Below are 18,565 nucleotides of genomic sequence, written 5' to 3'. Positions count from 1 at the left end.
AAACATACAATAAGGCAATGGCAAAATTTTCTGAAGACAACGGCACTTTTCAGCAGATTAAAAAATTTATGACAGAACTTGCTGTTGGTACTGATGAAAACCCATTAATTAAAGATTCATTGGTCAGGGAAGTTTATAATAAGTCCAGAAAATTTTCTGTTGGAGAAAAAATTACAGACGATGAAATTGCTAATTTTTGTTTAATAAATGGCGAGCAGTTTTTCATTGACCATGATTTTCAAGCAAATTGTGAGACGATGTTTTTTGGTTTTGAGAAGGCAATTCAATTTGCAAAAGAAGCCACAGATTTATTTTGCGATGGAACTTTTAAAATTACACCAAAACATTTTCAAAAAGGACAGATGCTAACAATTATGATTTGTGAACCTTCAACAAATCAATATCTACCACTTTTATTTATATTCATGAAAAACCGCACATTGAATCTTATAAGAAGGCATTTGAATATATATTTTTACTGTCAAGGGTATTCAATTTTCAAAGCTAATTCAAATTCATTGTGATTTTGAAAAGGGAATGATAGAGGCACTTCAACAAATTTTCCCTAAAGTCCGTATAATTGGATGCCTATTTCATTTCAAACAAGCTTTACACAGGAAACTTGTAGCACTTTATACAAAAAATTTCAATACTTTACAAAATTCTTTATTTAAGCTATATTCTATTACTCCATTCATGTCTCATGAAGAATTTGTACTTACAATGCATATAATTAATCAAAATAAAGTTGATTCGATCAAAGATTATATTGATTATTTCAACAAAGTTTGGTTGCCGCACTACAATTTAATATAGGGTGTCCAAAGGTGTGTTTAGCACAAACCTGAATACTGCGAATAGAAATAAACAAGTTACATATATATAAAGTTTATTTAAATATAATCACCATTGAATTCAATCACGCGTTCGCAGCGATCGATCCAGGCTTGAAAGACACGCTTTAAATCATCATGAGAAAATTGCTCAAATTGCTCTCTTACAAAATTTTCAAGATCATCTGGACTCGCGAATTCGCGTCCTTCAGCTCTCTTTTTTAGCGTGCCGAATAAATAAAAGTCAGAGGGTGCAATATCAGGTGAATAAATTGGGTTTGGAACAACTTTGACATTGTTTTCCACCAAGTAATTCATTACCTTATGACTTTTGTGAACTCTTGAATTATCAAAATGAATTGCAAACTTTTGTTTTTGTTGTTTGGATTTCTCAAACTCATCAGAATTGATAATTTGAGTAAGAACATTGTCAATTAGATACTGAGCATTCATCGTATTAGGTTTTTGAAGAATATCAATTGCGATGATGCCATTCACGCCCCAAAAAACCGACAACATCATCATTGGTGTGTCAATTTTTTTCTTCGGGAATGTTTGCGGATTTTCATCCTTCGGGATCCACATGATTTTGACTTCTGTTGCATATTGAAACCAAGACTCGTCCCCTGTTGCTAAAAAGCGAAACTTCTTGGATTGATACGCACCCAATATAGAGAGGAGCTCTTTCGAAGATTGGACTCTAGATTTTTTTGAACTGAATTAAGGTTGTGCGGAACCCAACGTGTATACGCTAGTTTGTAGTTCAAATAATTGTGCAGATAATAACTGACTGTTGTACGTGGTATCTTTGTCATCTCCTCTATCCTTCTGAGTGATGCTCTTGGGTCTTCATCTAGCGCTTGAAGAATTGCTTTGATTTTTCTTTGATCCGGCGATTTTTTGTCAATTTTTATGATGGGCGCCTTTTTGTTCATGAAGTGATACATCCTAACATGATACGTTACAGTGGAATAGCTAGGAGCATCCATACCGAAGCATTTTACCAATGTCTCGTAGATTTTTTTACAGTCTTTGCATTTTTTTGCAAGAGCGAGGATGTTTTCTTTATGATTCATTAAAAAAATGAAAAAAATCCCGCCAAAATTTCCCGCGAAACCGCCTCTTGTCTCAAAATTCATTTTATATCCCGGCATGGCGCCAAAATACAACATACTCATCATATACATATATTCATATTTTTTATTATATATTTATAATCAGCATATATCTCCTTTAATAGTCTCATATAGAGCGCTGTGCTAAACGCACCTTTGGACACCCTATATCTCAATATAATAATGCAACTGCAATATTCACTAATGATTGCCTCGAGAGTATGCATTCAGAATTTTCTTCGTTAAAACATCCAAACATTTATGAAGCTATTAAGAAGATATCTCAAATCCAATTAGATAAATATAACGCCATCAAAAATAACCAGAAGATCGAGCGCCATATAAAAACCGTTATCACTGATAGCTACAAAAATTATATTCTTGACTGCTTTCAAAAAGAACTTGAGAAAACAATTTTTTCTATCAAACAATACAACGTAAGTGATCTTTCTTTGGCTCAGAACGAGATTTCTCCATATGGTTCCATAGAATCGAGTTCATTGTTCGAAAATATTCCAGTTCATGATGCAGATATACTCAAATCGATCGATCTAACAGATAAAGATACAATGATCACTAAGTTTATTAATGAAAAAAGAGAAAAAATTATGGCATTATTTAATGAAACATTAAATCATCCAGATTTTAATTCATCCACTCCAATTCAAACTAATTTTGAGCAAGCCGATACAAATCAAGGTTCAGATGCTCCAATTCGCTCCGAAAATTCAAATATTGCAGACTCTACAGATTTAGAACCAGAAAATCAAAACCATCCTTCTACAAATCAAATGTCTAGTAATCTAGAACATAAGCTGGACCTTCTTGATCATATTGAAAAACAATTATCGAAAATGCGCTCGTTATTGGGAATTCTTCCTACTACAAATGCTATTGTTGGGCCGTCAAAACAAGTTTCAGTTAATAGCAAGCAAAATTCTGAAAAAAATAAGAAAAAATCTTCCATAACAACAAATCAAACAATAAAAAACAAAATTCATCCGACAATCCTCCTAAACGTAAAGCTCCTATTTCGGAAAGGATTCTCAGCGATAATAACTTATATTTTCAAGTTCATCGAAGAGATCGAAAAGCAAACGTTCCACATCTACAGAGAAAAAGAATTGATATATGAAGTCTAATTCCTTTTATAACTACTATATTTTTATTCTTATGACTAAAAAATAATATATTATTTAAGGGTGCACCCGTATGTACGTTTATTTGAGAGGAGGAGGATTACCCTCTCAATTTTGAGGGATTCGTTAGTTTATTTTCTCGATGAATATGCAATAAAATTTGATTTTTACCTTATCAATATACTTCATATAATATACACATGTTCATGTAAAAACTTTTTTCCAAAATCCTCAGGAATTAAGGAATTTTTGAATTTTAAGAATTTTTTTCGAATTTTTTCGAAAAAAAAATATTTTCAGAACAGCCTTAACGGCTAAGATTTAGGAACAATGTTAAGTATCAAAAAGAAAGGAGGTCTGATATAGACAACATATATCGTTGAAGGTTGAAAAAATCTCTAATATTTGAGCCCAAAATTTCAAATTTTAATTTTTTGAAAAAAGAGGCCACCCGTATGTACGTTTATTTGAGAGGAGGAGGATTATATTTTTGAAAGGGTGAAACATTATGAATATGTTAATTATATAATAATATGTATTATTATAAAAAAAAATAAAGCACGTTAAAATTTTTCTTTCTTGATTTTTTACAAAATCTACTTAGAATTATGCAAAATATGACTAAATAATTATAAATTTCAAGTTAAATTTTAATTTTGATAAATAATTTAAATTTCAAAATATCAAGTTCAGTTCGACTATGTATGTAGTAATTCCTCAATAAAGTGCCAAAACCCTATTAAAATATATGAACATTTTCAACATTTTAATGTTTTTATTTAAAAATTTGATGGAATATGAGCTTCAAACAATTATTATGTAAATAAAAATAATTAAATATATGTATTTATTCGTATTACAACCGTAGTAAGTCGATTCTTCCTTTCTTCTACTGAGGTTTGAATTTGATTTCGAATTGTAAAGAGATTCAAAGGGAAAATACTAGCGGATAAAAACTACCTCCATGAAAGGGTCATAATGGAGTCAAGTTGTATTTTTTGATATTTTTTGCTTTTCGAGCCTAAATAGGTAGCCAAGATAATGCCTAAAAATAAGGTTCTAAATTCTGAAGTTTACATGATCCTCTCGTGTGCACCCTTAAGGGAGGCTTCCGACCAGAAAGCCCTCTCAATTTTTTGTGATGTTTACACCAAAAGTGAGATTCGTTAAGCGTTTTTCTCGTTGAATATTGAGTTTCCCGGATTTTAAGTTATTCATAAAGCTTCTCTATATTATACCCTATCTACTGATATGATTATTTTTGAAAAATCTCTTAAATCGACCTGCATTGAATTTTTTAGGGAAAATTCGAAATTTTATAGGCGTTTTCTGTAACGTTTTTTTACGGAATAAAATCCGAAAAATAATTTTTTGAAGAATCATTTGGGTAGAATACTTATCGAAAATTATATTTATTATAATTTTGGTCGATAAAAATAAGCGGATTCAAAACTGGCAAAAACCCTTTCGGCAATTTGTGGACGATTCCGAACCCCCTCATTTTTGAAATTTAATAAGAAAAATAGAATCTTTATTAAATATAGATTTTAAAAAACTTGGTTATAAATTACGAAATTTTCTCACTTGGGCTAAAAAGTGACAATTTGGTCGGAAGCCACCCTTAACAATTTTCATTTTTTTCTTTTAACAATTTCGTTTTATTTCCATTTATTGTTAAATGATTTTTAGCATACACCTTTCTTTGTTCATCTTCTAAATACAATTTATTTTTTCTTAGATATAATTCTATTCATTCAATTCGATCGTCATTTTTCAGTACATGATCGTAATTTTCAATTATTGATCGCGATTTTACTTCAGGGTTTGTTCGCAATATTGCTTATCAAAATTATATCTCTATTCTCTCATTTCTGTTTAGTCAATATCATTACACTCCTATTGTCTAATAACATGCTATTAATTTTCTTAAAATTAAAAAAAATATCAACTTTTAAAAACAGAAACTTAACATCCTTAGGTCAATGGATTTTGATGTGAGATACATTTAATCTGTTTTTCTTTTTTTATTTTAAATAATTGAATATTTATAGTTGTTATGGGTCTTACATCATGTAAAACGAGTTTTCTTAAAGTAAATTTACTTTTTCTTCAATCTTTCTTACATATTTATTAAAAAAAAATTATCCAAAAAAAGATGTTTTAGAATGAAAAAAATAGAAAAATCTTCATTTATAGTCTTTCTTGAATGTATACGTTTTGAATTTTTTCTTTTTTAAAAAATTCAATTTCTAGAAAAATCGAGAAAAAATCATTTTCTTCTATTTTTTAGGACGCCATACCATTGAAATCTCCTCTCAGGACGCCATAAACTATTCAATTATGGTGTAAACTTCTCAAAAATTGAATAGTTTACATCAGGACGCCTTAGGACGCCAACCCTTTACGCGCCCGAAATATTGCATTTTAAAGCTCCAATTAATTCATTAATTGAGATTTATTGAATTACTATTTTAATAATTCATTGTACTTACGAATCAAAATCTTGCTTCTAATCAAAAGACCTTTTTCATAATATTATCAATATTTTCTTTTACAGCCTTTTATAAATCACGATGAGATATTAAGTGATGTGTTTCAAGATTTGTATTTGTTTGCATTGTTGTTGATTCCATCAGTATATTCCTCTGTTGTTAGAATGGCAGTATTGAACCTCTGATGATTTCGCTGGAAGAAGCTGCAAATTAATGATATGTAATACACAAACATTCAAAATGAATGCAAACCTTTATTCAAATATCATTAAAATATGAAAAATTGAGATTTAAGATTATTATACCAACTATCTTTGATTTTATCACAAGAGATATATATTACCAATATCAATGTCATTCAGAGGTTCCTTGAGAGATTTCAAGGATATTTATATAGAAAATTTTCCTGATCAGAGTCTAATAGTAATGTTGTAATGTTGTATGCAATCCTACAGATCACACACAAGAATCAAAAGATATTTCTTTAAATATTAATTTATTGCAATGTTAATTTATTGAAAAAATTTTGATTCTTTTAACAAATATGATTTTTTTATATTTAATTAAGCTATCTAAAACTATAAGATACAAGCATATAAGAAAATTTATAAAACAAATAGAATTAAGTCAATAAATTGAAAATCTTAAAAATATGATCAAAAATTTAAATGTTCAACATGATTTAGTAGTTTACTTTTATATGACAATATGAATGATAGCTTTATTAATGAAAATTAAAACAATAGTAAATCGGAAATCTATATTATTAAAAATTGGACTGTTTTGGCTGGAATGATGTCTTCCATACTGGACATAATTCATGCAATTGTGTTTCTGGTGTTATTTTGCTAATATTTTCGACATTTCTAGATAATGTCTCTAGAGTGTATTCCTGCTTGCATTTCGGATTTGCCTAGACAAATTCAGTAAATGACGATATCTCATATTTAGCCGAGCAGAAGGATTTTTGACTTTCTTTTTCGATGTCAATAATCCATTGGAAGAAAGCTTTTGAGAACTTTGCTTCATTTAACCAGAATAATAATCAATCAATCAGCATTACAATTAACAATCATGAATATTCTTCAACAATTTTCTTTCTTTCAGCAATCAGCAACAAACTGAAGAATGATTTAAATGTTGAAACCATTCCCACTAATTATACCTTTACATGTACCATCAGTGATGAGAATACATATAAAATTCTAGAAGATCTTTTTAAAGGCAAGTTGATAAACAAAGTTTTGGAAGACAGTATTATTACTGATTTATTTGAAGTTGCAGTTGCAATTGAATGTCCAGATTTAATAGATTATTATTATGAAAATTTTCAACTTTCTCAGTACACTTTAAAAAACTTTGATAAGAACATCACTTATTTCAAGCACTTTGAATTGAAAGATGAATTTATTACATTTGTATCACAAAATATAAATAATATTGGAATTCCAACTTTAATTCAATGTTGCAGTAGTTTGGGATACAATTTTGCAGAGTTAATTATTAAATCGTGTATCAGCCAATCAATAGATTGCAATGATTTTGTTATTTCATTAGTTGAAAATAGTTTATCTTATTTCAATTTAATTCTTTTATTAGATGAGTCAAAATTAAATGAAGAAGCGAAAATCAAAATAATTTCATTCTATTTTAATTCTCTGAACAAAGATGAAGTTAAAAATGAATCAATCATTGCATATATCAACTCTTTCCTCCCATCTTTGACAAATCCAAGAATTGAAAATGAAAAGTTGAGAAAAGAATCTGAAATAACTAAAGAAGAAAATGAGAAATTACGGAAAGAATCAGAAACAACTAAACAAGAAAATGATGTAATAAGAAAAGAATCTGAAATAAATAAAATTGAAATTGACAAACTAAAACAGGAAATAGAAATTCTCAAACGCGAAATTGAGAAATATAATCAAGATCCAAACTCATATAAAATTGAAAATGACAAACTAAGAAAAGAATTAGATATTGCTAAAAGAGAAATTGCAGATTATAAAAAAGATCCGAACGAATATAAGGAAGAAAATGAAAAAGTGAGAAAAGAATTAGAAACAATTAGGCAAGAAAATGAGAAACTAAGAAAAGCGATTTATAGTTCACAACAAGAGATCGCAATATTATCAAAAGAAGCAGAAAGTAAAAGTCGAACAATTGCGGGCATCTTAAGAAATCTTGAAGATCCTAATATGGACGATGAACAAAAATCCGAGCCAGTTCATGTTCATAAACCGGTTAATTGCTTTCCTCCAAAACATCAAAATGGTTCAAATCCTTTTTGTAAAAGACCTTTTGGTTCAAACACTTTTAGAGGTTCAAATGACCCTTTTTATTAAATAAAATCCCAATATTTGAAATTAGCTTTGATTTATCGATCTCTCTAAAATAATATATTTGAAACTTTAAGTTCATTTCAATTATGTTGTTTAAAATTGATTTTTAATGACGCCTTGCGTCTGCTGTCTGAAATTTGGATTAAAATCATAACTGTGTGGTATACGCACTTTTAAAACTGTTACACGTGAGATATAATATGTATGTGAAGGCATCAGTATATAGCAGAATCTTTTGATATAATCGAACTTGTGTTAATATTCATGCCGTACCAAAAGATGACTTGTTTCAAAAATTGAAGGAAGTAACTAATCTTTTCAAAACGATTGAGAGATGAAGAACTACACTGAAAATGAAAATTATTAAGACCAAGAAAAGATATAAATAATTCGAAATAATGATTAATCTTTGTATTTTTTATGGAAATGTCTTCTGTTTGGAATTTTCTTTAGATATTTGAGAATCCTCCTAGAGTATTTATTAAATATATGCATTGTATGCTATCCAAATATTCTTATTTGATGATTCAATTCAAAACGTCAAAAAATACACGCTTTTTTACATATCAACATACAACCATATAGATAAAAAGTCATGCTATAGTTCGATGAGAAAAAAAAATCCGAAAAGTGAGTAGTTTTTTTTGTTCATTGGAAAATGACGAGAGAGGGTCAAAGTTGCTATTTGTCACTTTTCCACAAGAATATAATGGGGAAAAAGTTATCATATAGTTGATCTCATTCACTGAGGTGAGAGATGCATGTAGTGTAATGTGATAAACATTGTGATTGCTGCTCTAAGTCCTAGGTTCGAGACACATTGGCTTCATTTTTCTCTTTTTTATTGACGTAAACTATTCAATTTTTGTGTTCTCCATTCAAATTTCAGAATTTTTTTTGCAGATTTCACGCTACATTCGAAGTTACCTTTTGTAACAACCACCACTGCCTACGAAAGACGAAAGTGTGTCACGATTTCACCCGGAAATCCGACGGTTGTTTAAGAGTATGCACTTTTGTCACCTACTCGGAAAATGACTAAGTTCACCTGCATGAAACAGTTCGAAATCGAAAATCTCGAAGTTCCAGGAGCTCAAATTATCAAATCACCAGTCTATGGCGATATCCGTGGCAACCTTTACGAATCATTCCACATTCTTAAAGTAGATTACACAACATCCATTGATGAAATCAACGGCATCTATCCAGGCAAAAATACACTTTACGGCCCAGTTGCCCACAAGGGCGAAGAGCTCCTCTATCTCATTCGTGGCAAACTCTTGGTTTATCTTGTTGACTTCAACGATCATTCCAAGCGTGCCCGCATTGAAGTTGAGCCAGGCATGATTATTCGCATCCCATGCATGTGCATTCATGCATTTTACAGCCTCGATGAAACAACAATCTTCGATTTAGTCAAAACAACATCACACGTCGAAGAATCTCACTTCAAACCAGAAGAACTTGGTCTTGAATTCCCAGGCCCAGTTGTTCAGGCCCCACATATCGATAACAAGCCACTTTACGTTGATTACGCAATCATGGGCGCCAATGGTATGATTGGCTCAGCCTTTGTTCGCGAAATCGAAGCTCGTGGACAGACATGGGTCCAACTTCGCTCTCGCTTGAACCAACAGGAAGGTTTAGAGAATGAATTACGTCATATCATGCCAAAGGTCTCCGTAATCATTGCCGCCGGTGTCGGAACACGTCCAAACACCAAGTGGTGCGAGGATCACCACATAGAAACCATCGATGCCAACGTTACAGCCCAATTAGCCGCAGTCAGAATCTGCAAGAAGATTGGCTTGCATTGCACAATCATTGGAACCTCTGGATTCTACCATTCCGAGTCCGAAACATCCAAGGGATTCGTAGAAACCGATGAACCAAATCATGGCTGCAATTATTACTACCAGATGAGAGTTCTCGAGGAGAAACTTCTCAAAGATACAGGTCTTGAGAACCATTGCTTGAATCTCAGAGCTCTCTTCCCATTCGATCACAAGTTGACAACATCATCTCTCGTTGGAAAGCTTCTCCGCTTCAAAGTTATCAACAGCATCAAGACATCTGTTACAGTGCTTCCAGATCTCGTTCCATTGGCCCTTGAAATGATGGAAAAGAAGATCAACGGCCCAATTAACTGGAACTGCCGCGGAACACTCTCAAACGGCGACATCCTCCGCATATACAAGGAAGTTGTTGACCCATCATTCACTTTCAACGAACAGATCCTTTCCCATGAACAATCAAAGGCAAACGGAAACTCCGCTGCAAATCTCGAACCAAAGAGACTCATAGAAATATTCGGTGACAGAGTACCAGAAGTTCACGATGCTGTAAAGCATGTAATGGAACTCATCAAGATGGAGAAACCAGAATAAATGACTTTTATAATATAATTTTATTTATTTATTTATTTATGAAGTTCTTCTACCATTTGTAATAAGATGCATTGTTGCTTCTGTATTATTTTTATCTACTGCACAATGAAGAGAGATCCTCCGAACATTATCATTTGTATTATTATCGCATACGAAATATGATACTATATTCTTACCGGCAATATAATGAAGAACATACATTCCAAAATTTTCTTAACAATTATAATTTGATGCACAACGAAGAGCCGTTTCTCAATTTTCATCCTTTTTCATTGATATTTACAGAGACATCACTAAAGAAAAATGTATGATTATATTAAATTATATCATCATTTGGGGAATAGAATCAGTATAATCTTTTCCTCCTGCTCACATATTGCATTTCTATCTCCATCATATTCTTCTGTTTTGTTTTAGAAGAAATGTAACGATATTCGAATAAACCAGAAGAATTTTGTAATAATGATATATTGATTAAAATTGATATTTATTTCATCAACAAAAACAAATATTAAATTAAATATAAATATAAAAATACATACAAACATTTCAAATAATTAAGTTGAATTCGTAAATGAGACCAAAGCAACTCTGAATCTCTTTATCAATGGGAAATTGCCTTCGCCAAGGACGAGGTCAACGACTTCATTAGTTTTCAGGTATCCGCCAATGAAGGACGCGAAAGAAAAAACTTGTGGGTTTCCAGACAACGCGATTGCGAACTTTAGCTTCTCGTTGTCGTATCTGGACATGATTCTTAACGCGTACATAGCATTTGCGAGGTTTTTACTCGGTTTCTGATAAACCGAAATCTCCTGAAATGCTTTTGCAGCTTTTGCTATTATTTCCATTCCGTACGGTCCCAATTCGGATGTACATTGTCTGTTCTCCTGGCAGTACTTCGCAAAAGTGAAAGATCTGTTGTTTGTGTTCGGCATAAGTTGGAATCCGAACTTGAAATCAATCCTATCGAGGAGATCGAGGAAGAAATGATGTCTCAGGAGGAGGCCGTTTGAGTCTGGAAGGTTAAGAGATTGGACTCTGTTTTTGACATTTTCAATTAATTTGGAATAAGAAGACATTGGCGTGAAAATGTTCTCATCGTTGTAGAGGAAGTCCGTTGGATACTTCTCTATCAAAGCTGGAAGAACTTTCTCTTTAATAAATGCCGATGATAAAGATTTCTTCTGGCAAAAGCTCTTTTCAAGCGAATCCCCCATGAAATAAAGTGCTGTCGATGCTGAAGAGCCAAGATCTTTCATGGTTTTGCAGTTCTTCAATGCATTCATAATCGCATCGTTGAAATTTTGGATTTTTCTCGAATTAATGTCAATTCTCAGCTGTTGCAACGGCGTAGTGTATGATGATGTAAGCTGAGTGACCATTTTCGAGAGATCTTCCGAATTATTAAACGGAAGTTTTGACAAATCCAAAGAGTTTACGATGTCAACGAACTCGTCGAAGCCGAATGTCTTCAGAATCTCCAGGGAATCAGTGATGGTTTCCGCTTTCCACGGTCTTATTAAGAGATATTGGGAATCGTCAGCGATTGTTGGGGATTCGAGGCCGGCGAATGCATCAGAGAGAGGTCCTAAGAGTGGTCCTGACGCAACAGTGGTAAATTTCTGGATTGTTGAGAAAAGTAAAGTTAAATCTCGAGGAGCAACGATAATTGAACGCTCTGCTATCTCTGCGGCTTCTGATATGCCGTCAGAGATGATGTTTTCACCGGGAGTGATGCAAAACTTCTCAATCATCTTGTCAATTAAATCAAATTTCTCTGCAGCCATTTTATGAATGCAAGTCTGTATATTTAATGCAAGAGTGACATTGGTTACAAGATGGAAACGATGTATGAACTTGCAAATAATGGTATCGAGGATGAATTTTCGCCAGAAAATTCTATCTCCGCTTTCGAAGGTCCAGAGAGCTGTAATAAGCTGCCTTGTAGCTGTAGGAAGAAGAGGAGCACATTCCATCATCCTATTAAAACAATTTATGCAAAATTCTGAAGTTTTCATCCAATATTGAGTTCTCTCAACTCCGCCTTCTTTTGTTGGCATGTATTTGTACTGCTTTTCGATTACATCGGTTGTAAAGATCTCTAATAATGGTTGAATTGAGTTTTCGTAAAATTTAATTGGATTTGTAGCCAAAAAGATTGAAAATACGAAATCCATTATGAAAAAGTTGTTCTCTTTGATGCTCTTTCCTTGTACATAGAAATGAAGCTTTAATATGTCTAAAACAACTTCAATTGAATTTGATCTATCTGTTTTCGTTAAGAAAAAGCCGTAAATTGCTGGAAATGTACTGTATATGAAATAGAATATATCATCCTTTGATAGAATTGAGTTCTGATGCGAAGAACAATAGCTAAATACGTAATAAAGAATTTGAGCGAAAATGGTTGGATGATACGTGGAGTAGTATATCAGATAAGCAAAGCGGTCTTTGTGATTTGGTCTTTTGAAGACCTTTAGTGATTGTGTGATTGACATCGGTTTAATATCCCTTAATGGTATGCACATTTCTTCCAACGTGAATATACTTCGAGTCATGGACATGTAGTGAAGGCGACACATTGAAAATAAGGAAATTGACAGCTCAGTTGAACGATCTTTGAGTTCGGCCAAAGATTTGGAGTTAATGGACTTCAAGGGGGAAATTAAGCTTTTTTCATTGTTGAATTGCCGAACATAACTTACCACATCATCATGGAATTTCGATTCGGACATATATTTAATTTCTGAGATTGTAAAAAGTGTCATTCAAATAAAAGATTTCATATTTAACAAGACTGTATGCCTAGTATTATTATCATCTTTTTCAGAAAAAGGTTTTCAATTTTCATAGCTTTATTATGTCAGAATTATCTGAAACTTTACATAACATTTTTGGAAAACAAACCTTTGGATTTAGAGTTAAGCTCCTGGAAATGTGTGAAATATAATTATGCTCATTTTTCTATAATGTTATCCAAAGATATTTTATATGATATTTTTTCGTCTTTATCTGGATGCAAGATTCCATCTCAATCATCAGAACAAATACTTCACTCAATCGAGGATCAATATAAATATTTAGAAATCATTCACAAAGAAAATTCTGTTAATGAAATCGTAGAAAATTACTCATTTTTTCAAAACTGCGATGGATTCTTTAATAGAATCTCTTCGTTATGCTATAACTTAATAGATTCTGAGCACTTATCATCAAAAATTATTGGAATTACATCACTTACTAAATTATTTCTTCAAGTCCCAATTCAACTTGCATCTTTCAATGGATTTATGAATAAAATCATTAGCACACTCAAAGATAAGTCAATGCCTCTTCATTTAAGAATAATTGCTTCAAATTGTTTGTTTGAAATACAAAAAGCACATCCCGAACTAATGAAAATAAAAGATAATGAGCTATTTCAGATAGCTAATGACATCCCAACTCAAACTTTTATTCCGCCAATTCTTCAATCGAATAACCCTGATAATCCAATGCTCGACTCATTTGTAAATCAAAGATTTTACGCATTGAATCCTTTTGAGAAACTTGTTTTTACTCCAAAAATCTTTTATCCAGAAAATACAATTCCAAATGATCCGATTCAATTAAATAATTTTCTAGAGCACAAATCAATAAATAAATCTCAAGCCTTGTCGATTTTGGAGAATCCAATGTCATCATTTGGTCTTTCTACTGTAATCGAAAGATCTTCCCAAGAATTCAACTTTTCTGCTGAAGAACTCATCCATGAAACTGATTCTGTATCAACTATTTCCCTTAAAAGCCAACTTTTACCTCCAACAATTGATACAATTCTTGGATCTCAAATTCTTTCCAATTTCTCAAGCCATTCATCCGAATCCACACTTGTTAAATCAATATTTAACTTATCACTCCGATTCCCTCCTCAAGATGTTGTTTCTTTTTTCCAAAAATTTTATCCAAGTTCTCAAGCTCTTGATGCGCATTGGTATAACTTATTCAAGCATCAAAATGAAGCTACCAAAAATACTTTGATCTGCTTTATGGCCCAATATCCTTCGAGAAAAGCATTTATTAAAGCATCCATTAAATTTGAGCCATTTTATTCAGTTCCTGCTATTTATAACATCGACAAAGAAGATAATGATATGTGTAAATTACTTTCTACTCCATTAAAAGAAGGGAAAGCCTTGGCTTCAATATTTGCAAAAGAAAAATTGTCAAATATGCCAGAAGTCAAAGATATCAATGAAAAAATTGAACCAAAAGATATTGAATTCGTTCCTGATATGTTTACAATTCAAAATAACGAGATTCACGTTTATAATCAATATTCTGCTTTAGTTGTCTTGACAATTGCTGCAAAACGGAAACTCAAAGAGCCCATTGTTGGCATTACTGTCACTGCTTCATGTCCAGAGTGTTTCCACGCTGATGGATCGAGAACTATTCCGATTTCGGACTTTTCTATGCCAGAAGAAGTCGCTATCGAAATGATTGCCAAGAAAGCAGCAAATACACGAATGAATTTCCGTGTTGTTTTCTCAACTCTTTCTGGAGAAACAAAATACACAATTATTGAACCTATAAATATTCAAATGTTCCAGCTTTTCTCTTCTAGCGACGCAGATTTCTTAATGGCGTGTGCAGGAACTCAAGAAAGTCGCTTATTTTTGCAAATTAAAATGAATGATTTGGAAAACCTTCTAAGACAAACGGTTTTCGGAGTTTCTTTAGTTAATGAAGGTAGAGAAATGCACTGCGTTGTTACAACTCCTGATGGACAGCTTATTGGATTAAGATTCATTCAGAATGGAAATGGAATAACAGTTGTGATGAAAGCAAATGATATTTCGTATGTTGCCTCTATTGATAGCTTCTTAAGAATTATTCATAATATTGTTAATAAAAATTAAGAAATATTGTTTTAATCTTACTATTTTCTCCCTATATTTAATATATGCTTAACATAAAAATGATAATTGTTACTGAATTAAAGGTAGCATTAAAGAATTCATTTGAAATATGCGATATCAGTAACTTTTATTAAAAAATAATGTGTTTTTATTTGAAGTTTCTAATTGTAATATGATAGAGATGTATGTTGCAAAGTTTAAAGAATCTCATGTTACAAAAAATCGTTTCTGTTTTTTTCTGCAAAAAAGTGACGTTCTTATTAACGTATAAAATTTAGAATTTTTTTTAGATATATGGATTTCAAGTGGCTTAATGATCTTTCCACTGAATTTGAGGGCGTTGGCATTGCCCCAACTAAAGCCGAAATCGTTGCAATGAAGGCATCTGTTTCTATGCTCTGTGAAAAAGCAAATCATGATACCGTTCATTTCTGGGGCAAAGTCAAGGGAACAGAGCGCAATTATCTCATCATTGTTTGTTATACAGGCGGACTTCTTGGAAAACGTACAGCTTATGCTTCTCTCGATGGCGTTTGCTGGTTCGGTCTTCCACTCGTTACAGACAAACTTATTTCTCATGTAACAAACATACGTGGACCGCTTAAAGGCCAGCCACTTTTAAAGACAACAGTCCGTCATCCAAGGAAAACAGAGGCATTTAAAGATCTTCAGCCTTTAGTTCCTCCAAAGCCACGTCAAGAAGAAGAGGAAGAGGAAGAAGAACAGAAAGAAGAGGAGCCAGAAAATGAAGAAGAAGAAAAGGAGGAGGAAGAAGAATTACCAGAATACGAAGATGCTCAGATCGCAGAAGACCAGCGTCTTGCTGTTCTTGTATATCTTATTGACAAGCGCGGTCTTATCTTCCCACAAGATGCTCTTCTTTGGAAATCTACAAAAGAAGTTAAGTCCAATCCATTATTCAAGGGCGTTGTTCCCGATTCAACTCTTTTCGACTTTTGTCGCCTTGATAAGGATATTCGTGGCGAATCTCAAAGAGCTAACGGAATTATAGATACAATGCCTCCATTATCAGAAGACCTTCCACCTAGTGGATGGAAGATATCTCAGGATCCACACACTGGAACTGTTAGAATTAATTCAAAAGTTTGGCCAGGCCTTGTATTTATCTGCAAAGGAAGCAGATGGGGCACTGTTTATCTTGGTGATGGCCAACGTAATACTGACTACTTATTCGCTGCAGAGTAACGTAAAATATCTTGTTTACTCAAAAATCGTAAAATACAAAAATAATTTATTATTAGCTTAATATGCTATGAATACACTGTTTACATGCAATTGAAATATGCACATATTCGGTAAATTAAAAAAAATATAAAATGCAATCTGAAATAATATTCCATAGAACATGGTTTTAATGAGCAGATTGTTTACAAAATATATAATGAGATGCTCCATTTGTTATATCACTAAGTTAAAACGAAACTTTATAGAAATCTTTATAGTACCGAAGATTTATAGAAATATAAAAAAAAAAAAAAAAAAGGTAGTGGGGCCTCCAGGCACTTCGTGCCCTCTAGCCCTGAAGATGTTTAGTATAACTTTGTCCGGACAAGTAAGGGTCTATCGTCGCTACAGGAAAAGTTACGGGCGTTCCAAGGAAGTATACTTTGAGAAGACTTTCCCCCTTATAGAATGAGATAGGACGGTTATTTTACAAAACTGACAACACTTTGACCGAGTAGTTTTTTGTGCTGAACAAAAAGTGTCATATAAACATCTGTTAAAAACCGTTTTTTACTTCACTTAAAATGCCACGTAAGCTACGTAAGAATATACGTAAGAGGAAGAGAGCATTGAAACATCCCATAGTAAAACTGACACCACAACAACAGTTGCAACAACAAATTATATGACCCCACTATGTTGCAACAAATGTCAAGCAACCCTATGCTTTTAAAACCGAGTTATTGGTGCACAGAGTGGAGGTTTAAGAGCGGCACTTTTTAGCGAAAATGGCAGGCTATGGTGGAGCTGCAGACGGAACAGCTTATAACCCTCAAAGTCAAATGAATTTGAGTTCACTCAAAAATCAAATAACAGATGTCAAAAAGTCAAACATAGACATACAGAAACAAATAAGTGAAAACGAAAAGAAACTAGAATATGACAGACACACAAAGAAACTCAATGAGTTAAACGTAGAGAAAAAGAAGAAGAAGAACAACTGAAAGAACTAAGTACAGAGAATATGCGAAAAAAGTGTCAGAAAAAGCAGCAGAAGTAGCAAAAATGGAACAAGATGTTATAAATTGAAAAACCATACTACTCAATATAAAGTACTGAAAGATGAAGAAATAAAACAAAAAGCCCTGAAGACATATATGGATAGCGATGAGTATAAAAAAGAAGTTGAAGCAAATGTAAAGGCAGAAAAACTTTTACAGTTGCAAAACCAAACCGTACAGTATGAAAACTTAGCACAAGAAAGTAAAAATAACGACGCAGCCATGCAAAAGGCAATGAAAAGCGCAGAATATATAAAGCTAATAATGACTGGTTAGATGCCCAAGCCAACGCTAAAGCAGCCAACTTATAGGTCAATAAGGACAAAAATACACGCGGATGAAGACAGTTCAAATGAAGCTTTAATGAATGCTGACTTTAAGAACGCCTTCGAAGCTCTTCATAGTAAGGTGAAACTAGTGAACGACTTCTCATCTGGAAAGAAACTGAAGTCTGAAGGTTTTGACAAAGAGTTAAGAGAAGTAGCACAAAATATGACGAAAATAACAGATGCAGCAACGAGACAGGCAGTTCAAAGTGCCTATGACGCCGTTAGAGCAACTGTTGTGGAAAGTCAAGAAAAAGAGTTACAACAGACCAAAACAGACCTAGTAAATGCTTTCTTAAAAACGAAAAGTCAGGTAGGACATTATGCTGCAGATGGAACATATGTGCCAGCTGGTGGAACTTATATACCAGCTGGTGGAACTTATATACTAGCTAGTGGAACTTATATACCACCAAACCCTCCAAGAGAAGCACCTGCACCAGGACTACCTAAAACATTTACATCGTCACATGGACACAGACACAGGCATGCACCAAAACCAACACAACAACCAACACAACAACCAACAGTTCAAAATCCAGCACCACAACCAACAGTTCAAAACACTGCACAACAACCACCTCCACAACCAGCACCACAACCAACAGTTCAAAACACTGCACAGCAACCAACAGTTCAAAACCCTGCACAACAACCAACAGTTCAAAACCCTGCACAACAACCAACAGTTCAAAACCCTGCACAACAACAACCACAAACAGAGCAAGGACATAAAAGAAGTAGAGAACAAGGAAACCAAGAATTCTTAAAAATGCTTAAG

General features: G+C 32.9%; 5 protein-coding genes and 1 pseudogene across 6 annotated transcripts, besides 9 other annotated features; 4 read left to right on the top strand and 2 right to left on the bottom strand.

Moving 5' to 3' along the window:
- Window positions 1-814: part of a mobile genetic element that runs on past the window's edge.
- Window positions 814-2,116: a mobile genetic element.
- Window positions 815-840: a terminal%2Cinverted (terminal inverted repeat of Mariner transposon ID:TVAGG3_1013580).
- TVAGG3_1013590 lies at window positions 894-2,020 on the bottom strand (annotated as a pseudogene). Its single transcript has one exon. A coding segment is annotated over exon 1 (1,127 nt).
- Window positions 2,089-2,116: a terminal%2Cinverted (terminal inverted repeat of Mariner transposon ID:TVAGG3_1013580).
- Window positions 2,116-3,148: a mobile genetic element.
- Window positions 3,149-4,185: a mobile genetic element.
- A 4-nt stretch (window positions 4,186-4,189) lies between these two features.
- Window positions 4,190-4,708: a mobile genetic element.
- Window positions 4,709-5,498: a mobile genetic element.
- A 769-nt stretch (window positions 5,499-6,267) lies between these two features.
- On the top strand, window positions 6,268-8,053 carry TVAGG3_1013530 (ankyrin repeat domain-containing protein 61 family; the record flags this gene model as incomplete). Its single annotated transcript, XM_001579563.1, has 1 exon — window positions 6,563-7,924. The coding sequence occupies one exon, from the start codon at window positions 6,563-6,565 to the stop codon at window positions 7,922-7,924; it is 1,362 nt and encodes a 453-aa protein (XP_001579613.1).
- Window positions 8,054-8,920: 867 nt separating this feature from the next.
- Window positions 8,921-8,950: a mobile genetic element.
- A 5-nt stretch (window positions 8,951-8,955) lies between these two features.
- TVAGG3_1013510 (dTDP-glucose 4,6-dehydratase protein) lies at window positions 8,956-10,308 on the top strand (the record flags this gene model as incomplete). Its single annotated transcript, XM_001579562.1, has 1 exon — window positions 8,956-10,308. The coding sequence occupies one exon, from the start codon at window positions 8,956-8,958 to the stop codon at window positions 10,306-10,308; it is 1,353 nt and encodes a 450-aa protein (XP_001579612.1).
- Window positions 10,309-10,865: 557 nt separating this feature from the next.
- On the bottom strand, window positions 10,866-12,488 carry TVAGG3_1013500 (uncharacterized protein; the record flags this gene model as incomplete). The annotated part of the gene is made up of 1 exon (XM_001579561.1): window positions 10,866-12,488. The coding sequence occupies one exon, from the start codon at window positions 12,486-12,488 to the stop codon at window positions 10,866-10,868; it is 1,623 nt and encodes a 540-aa protein (XP_001579611.1).
- Window positions 12,489-13,258: 770 nt separating this feature from the next.
- On the top strand, window positions 13,259-15,227 carry TVAGG3_1013490 (uncharacterized protein; the record flags this gene model as incomplete). Its single annotated transcript, XM_001579560.1, has 1 exon — window positions 13,281-15,212. One exon carries the CDS (start codon window positions 13,281-13,283, stop codon window positions 15,210-15,212), a length of 1,932 nt encoding a protein of 643 aa, XP_001579610.1.
- Window positions 15,228-15,493: 266 nt separating this feature from the next.
- TVAGG3_1013480 (mitochondrial ribosomal protein S18 family) lies at window positions 15,494-16,484 on the top strand (the record flags this gene model as incomplete). The annotated part of the gene is made up of 1 exon (XM_001579559.2): window positions 15,507-16,418. The coding sequence occupies one exon, from the start codon at window positions 15,507-15,509 to the stop codon at window positions 16,416-16,418; it is 912 nt and encodes a 303-aa protein (XP_001579609.1).
- Window positions 16,485-18,565: the final 2,081 nt, after the last annotated feature.

The sequence above is a fragment of the Trichomonas vaginalis genome, chromosome I, assembly GCF_026262505.1.
Source record: "Trichomonas vaginalis G3 chromosome I, whole genome shotgun sequence".
Classification (NCBI taxonomy): domain Eukaryota; phylum Parabasalia; order Trichomonadida; family Trichomonadidae; genus Trichomonas; species Trichomonas vaginalis.
This window is presented reverse-complemented; position numbering and strand designations above follow the sequence as displayed.